The 10,227-nt window shown below is 46.7% G+C and overlaps 1 protein-coding gene and 1 long non-coding RNA gene across 4 annotated transcripts in view; one reads left to right on the top strand and one right to left on the bottom strand.

Moving 5' to 3' along the window:
- Positions 1–1,713, top strand: part of LOC112551253 — an 11,481-nt gene extending 9,768 nt beyond the window's left edge. Inside the window, exon 3 of the long non-coding RNA XR_003095499.1 lies at positions 1,593–1,713. This is a non-coding gene — a long non-coding RNA (uncharacterized LOC112551253). The remainder of the gene's footprint in view (positions 1–1,592) is intronic.
- The window catches only part of FAM102A (family with sequence similarity 102 member A), a 39,091-nt gene that overhangs the window by 14,640 nt on the left and 14,224 nt on the right, over positions 1–10,227 (bottom strand). For all 3 annotated transcript variants that reach the window (XM_025211224.1, XM_006029717.3, XM_025211223.1), the window contains exons 3-4: positions 1,622–1,742; positions 1,020–1,049 (exon numbers count right to left, since the gene is read on the bottom strand). In XM_025211224.1, the coding sequence (XP_025067009.1) occupies positions 1,020–1,049; positions 1,622–1,742 (151 nt within the window). The remainder of the gene's footprint in view (positions 1–1,019; positions 1,050–1,621; positions 1,743–10,227) is intronic.

Here is a 10,227-nt window from a genome sequence, read left to right as displayed (position 1 = left end):
GGGGGGGAAGCACATCCATGCACAAACACTTCACTAGGCGGCACACATCTCTCCCCCCCCAGCCATGCCGCTCTTGCGGGGTAAACAGCTCTACACAGTGAGAGAATAGTTTTTCTTTCACTAAATTCAATTTTTTTTTTTAAAGAACCTGACAGCCCTAGAGACTGATGTTCTAATTAGCCACAGAAAAGGAACAGCGTAGGCAGCAACAGCATCCTCCACCCATACACCTCAACCCAGGAGTAAGGATGCAAGCAATGCATTCTCCAAGGCAGATTCCTTAGCTTCAGATGCTCGTCAGCAAGGGTGCCTAATGAAGTGCGCTGTGACGGGGCTGTGTGTGTCCTGAACACCTGCACGTTAGAAGCCAAGACCAACCCATTTCATACAGGCCAAACAAGAACAACCTTAAAAGTGCAAGCAGCTGGCTTTGGGATCTGGGCAGATACCACCCTGAAGCCAACCTATTCTCTCCTTCCAGTGAGACCAGAGAAGGAAGCAACTGAGCGCACTGTGTCTCTGGTAGACAGGAGGCTCCTAAATTACACTGGCCTGAGAGGAGGAAGGAGGTATCAGTTCTCTCTACGTAAAGCCCTGTCAAGTCCACAGCGCTGTCATAAGCATATTTTGCCGCACCCAGAGCTCCAGTCTGGCTGTATGATCCTTGTCCAAGGGTCAGCTAACCCAGCTAGCAGCCCTTCTTGGGGGAGGGTAGCAGATTACATACACAGTTCATATCCAACTCAGAACTTCCCCAAAGTTTCAGTCTGTGGCAGTCAGCAATTCTGGGTGAACCCAATTCCTCTCTCAAATTAATTCATTCAGTGGGATCTGGAATCCATCCTGGCAAGTCTCAACCCTTTGGCTTCAGGGAAGTAAATAAATCTGATCCCTGGCTACATACAAACACAGCCCCGCTTCCTGAGAAATTCCTCCCCTAGTCATTTGTCATCATGCTGATGTGCTTGAAGCATGAACGAGACATAGGACAGCCCAGTCTGCTATGCTCCTGCTCTTACCTTGGAGTAGGTCTTTCCTCCCTTCAGTTCCTATAAGGGGAAACAAAAACAGAAACAGGAAAAGCAGCCATCAGTTTTTCCTGTGGGAACAAAGGGAAACCCATCACCCTGACAGTGCTGGAATTTGTTTCAGGGTTAGGTAGCACCTCCTTAGTCTCCCAATCAGACAACAGCTGGAGAAGGGAATAGGGAGGGGGCAAAAGGTGGGGGGGAAGAGACTGTGTGCAAAAAGGGTTCCAATTTCCATCCAAGTAACCCAACCATAAAAAAACCTTCCCTTTTACTACTCAGTATCCACGTACCCATCCATGCCACCAAAAAGCAGCCAGGCAACAAATATTGGACAAACTCATTTTGGCTGCCGTGGTTCCCCTGCAGCAGGTTAGGGGGTTACGCTTTGCATTGTGTCAGAGTTGACAGTAGTTTTACTGAAGACATTAGATTATGGATTTGTATAGGATGGTTTGGCTTGGGATGATCCTGCCTCAGACAGGGGGCTAGACTAGATGACTTATGGAGGTCCCTCCCAGCCCTACTTCTCTACGATGACTTCCAGTTTCTTTCCGACAGTAGCATCTTCAGAGGTAGAGGCTGCTACTGACCTTACGGACAGACACTCTGCAGATGCACGGATCCAGGAGGCCAGTGGCAGGATTGGCACTCATTTTACATACAAAGGTGAATTTCTTCTTCCAACGAACACAGTTCTCCTGGACCTCCTCTCTGTGAAGACAGACAAAGAAGTGTGAGGAAGCTACATAGCAGAACAGGCCAAACCCAGCTCCATAATATTCTTTTGTGACCAGATGTCTGGCTGGCAAAGCCCCACTGTACCATGTATTAATCCTCACCAGTCAGAGCTGAGGTCATTGCTATTTAGGTATCAAACAATCATCTTGCCTGTATAAACAGAATAAAATCTGGGTCAAATTAGATGACATCTCAAATAGAGGGCAAGAACTGTGTTTAAAACATTTCCTGCTAAACTTGGTCAACTAGCTGGTAATGTGGATCAGCCTCAACAACAGTGGTTTTCAAACTGTGGTCTGCAGACCCCTAGGGTGCGTAGAGTAAGTCTAAGGGGTCTGCAAAAGATGACTATGACCAAAAGTACGTGAATACCCACATTTACAATGCAAAGGGGTTCACACCTCCATTCAAAATTTCTAAAGGGGTCTACAAATGAAAGAAGGGTGAAAACCACTGCTCTAGAATCAAATATAAAAAGGCTTCTCACCTAATGCACTATTGTAGCATAATATGGCCCTCAAGTTTCACCTCATGGCTGAACAGGCAAGCCATTTCTACTCACACATCTGTCCTCTCCAGGAGAGGATCCTGTTATATCGGCAACACCGAAAGGGCACAATGCAGTTCCAAGGAGAAAGGCTGCAAATGGGAGCATATGCTGGGTACAGACAGCAAGACGACAGCAGGCCACGTCCAGCTATGGTCCAACATTAGCAACTACTGACTATCCTGTCCAGCAGAAAGAGCATGCTGCTGCCTACCTAATCCAAGCTCTGCTTTATTCCAGCCAAGCAGAGAAGCAAGAATTGTTTAAACTGAAGTGCTGCTGCCTTTCTTCCCCGTCGTGGTTCAGGCTAGACCACTAGAAGGCTTTGGGAATGTGAGAATTGCTCCTATTTTATTTTATTTTTTTTTACAAGTTTGGTCTTCACCTTCTCAGGGTCTCAGAGGAAACTGGATGATGCAAGTCCTCCTTGGAGGGATAAGATAGAGGAGGGGGGTTGTCATGTGAGCATGGAGGGAGAGTGTGAACAGGCATTCAGGGAGAAGCTGCCTGGAGATATGCAGGATGCTCACATTACCCCAGACATTTCTTCTCTACATCAGCAAGCCTGCTCTCATCTATTTACAGCTCTGGCCTCGGCCACGAGCCAATTAAGTTCTCAGGGTATTTGGGCTGGGGGTGGGATGAACATTTGAGAATGGATTTAATCAGCTGAGGTTAGCTGTTATCTGCTCAGCCTCCCTGCACAGGAGGAAGGTTGGGGAGAAAGAGGAAGGACACCCGGCACAGCATGTGCTTTAATAGGGAAAAAAAATTCTGATTCATCTTATTGGGGCATAACTCGAGTTGTGGAGCTCCATGGTGGGAGGAAGACAGACCCTCAAGCACCAACCTCAATGCCTCCCCATGGTTTCTATGAAAGAACGGGCAGAAAAGTAGTTTGAGGAATAGCACAAATAACCTCTTACATTTAAAGTTGGGAGTATACAACTCCACTGCCTGCAATAGCAGGGGACCAAACTCAGTGACTCATGGAGATCCCTATCAGTCCTATGCTCCTATTTGTATGGTTTGAACATACTGGTTAGGGTTCTAGGAGGGGGCCAGAAAAGGGTAATGGGCAAATGACTGAAAGTTGCACATTAGATTTGCTCTTGTCTCCCTCCCAGGGGACTGCTTCCATCCCCATTTTACCAACAGGGAACTAGGAAGAGATTGGCGATTTCCTCAGTCTTTGGGAATCCTGCACCTTTATTCAATCTTTGATCTCTGAAGTTCTGGCTCCCAGGCCTATGCTCACACTATTGCAGACTCTTGGGTACAAAGTTCTCCCTGACAATGAGGTATCCTCTGCACTCACCAAGTTGAAAAAAATTACTAAAATAGGAAAGCTAATCTTAAACACAGAAAACCCCAAACAAACCCCCAAAACAAAACAAAAAACCCAAATACTCAAGCATGCAATGCCCAGGATTAAACCCAACAGGACCACATGCAACATGAGTTAATAGCTCAGAAAGGGAAATTCTCTGGATGCTGGAACAGATGAATATCCATCAGGGCAGAAATGCCTGCAAAGAGCCCCAAGTGCTTCAGGAACCAAAGCAGGCATTTGGGATGCAGAACCCTGAAAAAACTTTGAAGCAGAGAGTGCTTGGCATCCAGATACATTTTATAGCTCAAATCCCTAGAATTTAGCAGGGGGGAAAAAAAAAAAAAAAGTCACCAGCATCAGGGAAGTCTTATGGAACTGGGCCCATTAGCTAACATGCAGAGGAACTGGAGAGAAAGGATCCCATGTCTAAATAATCACTTCCCTCCTTCATCTAAGGGGTTCAAAATGCTTCAGATGTTTTAAGGGATGTATTTGGTAGCTGTGTTTGTTTGAGGAAAGGCATGTGTGCCCGAAAGCTTGCAGAAAAAGATGGGTTTTTTTGCAATTTCTTAGTTGGTCTAATAAAAGGCATCATCTCTGAGCCAAGAGTCCTAGAGTTTTGCATTTCAGATGTTTTAAACTCCACAACCATGGGTCACAGTTGGGGCAGTCAAATGCTTTACAGATATTTTGCAAAGGGGTAGCTTTAGCCACCTTGGCTGTATTAAGATAAATACGTGGCCTCAGCAACAACTCAATTTGCCCCCCCTCCTCCAAAAGGAAGGAAAGGCACAACAATTTGTTAGTTATGCTCTGCCTAACAGGTTCCCCCACCCCTCGAGACCCCCCCCCAAGAGTGAACATGGGCCTTCAAAAGCGGCTAGGAAGAGTGGATTTGAACCGTTTTGGTTTAACAAATGGGTACCAGCAGGCCTGTAATGTGCATGTAATCTGCTGCAGGTAAAGCTCCTTGGCCCAGCAAGGTATTTAAATGACTAAGCTTCAGTGCATCAATGTGCACAGTTCAGAATCCAGTCAAACGTCTGCAGCTCCTAACACTTGCTGGAGCTGGTTACATCTGGTACGATCTGCCTTCGGACTGTACAGACTGATTTTCTTACCTGTAATTTTTTTCTCATATTACACTGGAATGAAGTTTAACCCTCAGTAGTAAGTCAGGATACCGATGGATAAGCAGCAATCTGAAGATGTGCACTGATCTTCCAATTGACTTTTTACTATATTTTAAAGACAGACAAGGACCTGCTTAGCACTGATTTGTGTAACAGCTAGTTGAAACCCTGGGAATGGCTGCAGTTCTTACAAATCCTATATATTCTGTAGTTTCCAAGTTCCATCTTGTGCTACACAATGTAACAATGGGCAAAGAAGAGATGAGAAAGAGCCTCTCTTCTCAAAAGGAGCACCTTGTGCAATGGTGGGCAAGAGGGAGGCTTGCAGGTAGATGTACTGCCGGGGTTCAATGTGAGCATCTAAAATCATCTGCTTAAGGTGACGTTTGCAAGAAGTATTTCAGATCTCCATTCCAGTCACAAATTTTTACAGTAATTCAGGAACCAGTTTCCTCTCTCCCCCCAAACAAGCAGTTTGAAACCTCCAAACGTCATTAGAAGAGCAAGTGAGGGGTGCAGCGCGCATGCACAGGTGTGCGCACACACCTCCCACCACAAAACCTTATTTAAACAGTTTCTGGATAGTCTGAGTGTTAGGAAGTGACAGACCTTGTCTGCCCCATCTCCTGACATCAAACTACAGCTGGGCAGATGATTATAGGGAGCATGTTTTAAAGGTGGCCTTGGATGAGGGCCAGAGTTTTGCTTTGAACTCTGAGGATGTACAATTAGAAAACATCACACACAAACCGAGAAGATGACAGAAGTGTGGTGAGACAATGCAACAGGACTCGTCCCCCAAAACCCTGATCACAAAGCACCTCACAGCCTAGCAGAACTAACAGCTTACAAGCAGATGTGTCCAATTTTAAGAACTTTTGTCTGAGTTTAAAAAGCCAGAAATAGACCAGACCAAGGCCTGGCTGTAGGTGCCAGCTCGCTGGGTCCTCAGAGATCCCATTTTAGAAGCTGTCTTATTACAGCCTGCTTCTTTCTGCATCCCCAGAAACTTGAGTCCCTGCCAGGCAAGCTTCAGCCCCCACCAGACTAGGACTTACATATAAGCTATATTTAGCCCTGGAGAGTAATTCTAGCACTCTCACAAGAAACCCAGTCAAGCTCAGAAGTGCCAGTATCTGCAGCCTTGGAGAGCCCAAGTCTAAGGGTGCAGACAGAAGGAAGCTGCTTTAGAAACTTGAAATGTTCAACTTGCTCTTTCAGTGCAGCCACAGCCCCTTAGCTAGCTAGCTAGCTAACGAGATAGTCCAGTGGATCCTTTTAGCTAGGGATCCATCAGATTTAGAAGCACAGCACAAATCAGCACGAGAAAGAAGTGAAAGCAACTGCCATGGCGCACCGCAGAAGATGGAAGAACATATATCAACATCTCACGGACTAACCTGCAATTTGGGGAAGGCAAGTGTGAGACAGGATACTTTGGGGAGGAATCACATGGCCTTAGATCTTTGTGCTCTGGCCTTACACTGGCTCTGCCTAATCAAAGGCTTGGCATTGGGAGGTGGTAAGTGCCACACGGTTTAAAATAGATGTGCTTGGTAGAATACCTCTGCCACACACTTTGAGCAAAGCCACAAAATGAAACAGGACTTCAAGACAGCTAAATGGGGCACTCAGGAAATACCTCTAGAATAGTCCATGCATGCAAATGCAGTCCCCCACCCTTCCCAGCAAAATACCAGAAACTAAATAGATACCAGTTTTTTTTAAACTTTTCCCTTCAAAACCTACTGAACCTACTGACAAAAAGTAGGTACCCAATTTGGAGTAGAGTCCCTTACTAGTTCACACAAGAAGAGCTATAAATCGCCTTTAGTTCCTAACAAAGAGCAGCCTGTGGTCTTGTTTTGTGAAGCATAGTACCATTTTCCCCTCATTAAAAAAAATAGCTCTTATTGCCTGACCTTTCACTACTGTAACACTGCTTTGCTGTGGACTGCCTGAACTTTTACACACAAAAGGAGATAAGGCAGGAAAAGCCAAATATCTGTGTGCGGTTAGATATCGTGTCAGCAGGCGAGCTCTGGCCCCTCACACTTTTGCAGAAGAAACCAAGCCGCGTTAGCTCTGTGCACCGATTCTGAGCATCTCTTCTTGTCATTCCTGCTTCCCAAGATGGGGATCTTTGTCAGGCTCCTCAAGCAGCACTAATCCTCCTCCTCCTTGCATGCAGCAGATGGGCCCCTCTGCTTTCTGTTTGCTGGTTCACCGCTCCATTCGGCAATACTCCAGTGACAGCTCTGCAAGCATTAGCCTTCCTGTGCCAAATCAGATCAAGAGAGCGACACCATTTTAAAAGAGGTCAACCAGCCACCTCCTAGCTGAGATTCCCAACATATAGGCGCTGGCTGGAGCAGCTCTGGCTGCCGTTTCCAAGCTTTACAGAGGTTTCTTTCTCTGTAGCAGAGATGGCTGGTCCAGTAGCATCAGTGAAGCTGGGAGAGGCATCCACTCCAAGCTACAGGCAAGTTATTCCTATTAAGCCAATGCCAGCAGAGAAATTCTTTGCAATTTTCCGCCTTGCATCCATAGCACTACAACTAGAGAGAACTAGAAGACTAGCTGCAACTTGCAGTCCCTAGCCTAGTTAGGGACCTAACTAACTTAAACATCAAAAGCTGTACTATAGATGGGACCAAGTGTGTCCCTGTAATTAGTTCGTAATCTAGGACAACCCAGGGTTTTAATCCCTGCTGTTTCCCCTTTACAGTATTTTTATTTACATTCCTGGAAATATGATATATATAATAGCTTGGTCAAACTAACTAAAGTGTTATTGTGGCTCAAGTCAGAGCTGTAGCCTGACTGAGGCTTCAGTCAGACACCTCAGCAGCTTTGGGAATAGTTTCTGGAGCTAGCCAGGTCTGGGGTTGGCAAGGGGTTTGCAGTGTTCCCATGGGCTATTCATGCTCCTGTTATTTACTGAATCTCCAAACAAGACACCTGACCCACAGAAACCTGGCATTTGGTGCTCAGTCAGGAACAGGCAGGCTCACTACATAAACTTAAAAGAGTTTTGTGAAGCAGATGAGCCCCAGTTCACACACAAACCTCCACTACTGCATCATGAAGCAGATCCCTGTAAAAAGGTCATGGAAGGCCAATGTCCTACCTCTGGCTTTTGACAGGTTACGAGCTGTGGCCCAGAGGCAGATGGGTGCATGTAGATAAATTCAGGGGCAAGGGATTTGGTTACAGAACAGCCGTTACAAGAGGAAACCCTGCAGCCCTGAGGTTCAGCCACCTCCGGATGCTGTTCAAGGAAACAGAGGGAACGAGATCAGCAGCAAACAAGCTATGCAGTCAATGTCTCATGCACCACGTGGCAGCTTATGCACGGTCAGCAGCTGGCTAAGGTTAGCACACCTGTATGCCTGTTGCAATGCACTCTGCATGGGTGAACCCATCCTAGGTCCCTTCCAGCCCTAATGTCTATGAAATCTATAATATGCTCTCCGTCAAGGTGCACTGTAAGGGCCTAGAAGCACTAATTCTGGATCTCAAGTGCACCAGGTATTGGTATCTTGAAATCCTAACAAGAAGATGCTTCACCAGGTGGTTTACAGCCTAAGAGTCACAGAAATATAGCAATAGAGGCAGGAAACAATGGAGATCACGTTGGTCGGCAGGGTAGACTGCCAATGTGCTCACTGCTGCTCAACTGTTGTCAAGTTTTCTGCAGACAAAGCAAAGGAACTTAAAAAATCTCTCTCTCTCTCATGCGGGGGGAAGAATCTCAGCCACCCCTGATTCTGCGGAAGATCAAGGACTAGAACTGGAGAGAGATGGAGAAGGCGCCTCTAAATCAAGCTGTATGATCAGCCAGGACAACTATCATCTCAATGTTTAGTTCATCCTTGGGGCTCGATGTCCCTGCCCCAAGTCAGAGGGCTCCGAGGGAAGCAGGCACAGACGTGTTTCACAGCAAATCCCAGTTAGCATTTCCAGGACTGTAGGGAAGGGCAAAGAAAAGGCAATAAATGGGCTTTGCCTGTTTCAGCCTGGGAACAGCTGGGCAGAGGTGCAGCTTTCCAAACAAGCAAGTCCAGTAACTATTAGTCACCTTTAAAAGAAAAGCCATTTACCACAGGGAGAAGTGGTGCCGATGACTCAGACAAAAAGCACCCGAGCCTGCTTTTAGGAAGAGATGCAGAGTCCGGAGCACAAGTTCAATACTGCTTCTAGAAGTGCTGTTACTGTGAAGGGACTTAACTCCAGTATTCTGACAAAGATCCCAACCTGAATGATTACATTTGGCCTACTTTCATTTCCCTGCAGTTCCAGACAGCGGTCACCTCACCCAGACTATACCTTTCACTTCTGTAACTGGGGCTGGGTATTGTTCCGGTGTACGCACAAGTGCCTCACATGGCCACGTACCTCGGCTCCCCCAAACTTGAGCTCATCCTTTTTATATAGCAGCTTTAATGCTTGGCTACTTACAGGTATTTCAGGACCAGGTGAAAGCCATAAGCCACCAAACCCCAATTCTTCTGTTTTGTATCTGTGCATTTGAACTTACTCCCTTTATGCAGGACACCAACACTTCCCAGTACAGAATCCATTTGTACATTCTGCATTCTCTCTAACGCCATACCCCTTAGCTCCATGGTCATTTCATGTGCCCTTGCATCCTCCGCCCCCAAACTGGAATAAAGTTGAACGTTGGCTTGCATTCATAGATGCTTCTCAAGCAAATCCCGGGACGTCATTCTCCCCCTGTACTCGGCCTTAGTGAGGCCGCAGCTGGAGTACTGCGTCCAGTTTTGGGCTCCACAATTCAAAAAGGATGTGGAGAAGCTTGAGAGAGTCCAGAGAAGAGCCACGCGCATGATCAGAGGTCAGGGAAGCAGACCCTACGATGACAGGCTAAGCGCCCTGGGGCTCTTTAGCCTGGAAAAGCGCAGGCTCAGGGGTGATCTGATGGCCACCTGTAGGTTTATCGGGGTGACCACCAGTATCTGGGGGAACGTTTGTTCACCAGAGCGCCCCAAGGGTTGACGACTAGGTCGAATGGTCATAAACTACTGCAAGACCGTTTCAGGCTGGACATAAGGAAAAATTTCTTTACTGTCCGAGCCCCCCAAGGTCTGGAACAGCCTGCCACCGGAGGTGGTTCAAGCGCCTTCATTGAACACCTTCAAGATGAAACTGGATGCTTATCTTGCTGGGATCGTGTGACCCCAGCTGACTTCCTGCCCTTTGGGCAGGGGGCTGGACTCGATCTTCCGAGGTCCCTTCCAGCCCTAATGTCTATGAAATCTATGACTTGCGTGTGGAAAAAAAAGCTAATTGAACAGACTGACATTTATGTACCACATGCTTAGGGAGTTGGTGGTGGCAAAGCATGACTGAAAATTTAAACTTTTGGGATATGCTCCCACTGAATAGCCCTAGAAAAAGATGGAGTCCTTACCCCTTGAAAGG

This window comes from Alligator sinensis, unplaced genomic scaffold, assembly GCF_000455745.1.
Source record: "Alligator sinensis unplaced genomic scaffold, ASM45574v1 scaffold388_1, whole genome shotgun sequence".
Classification (NCBI taxonomy): domain Eukaryota; kingdom Metazoa; phylum Chordata; order Crocodylia; family Alligatoridae; genus Alligator; species Alligator sinensis.
Note: the sequence above shows the minus strand (reverse complement) of the source record. Positions and strands in the feature narration are given on the sequence as shown.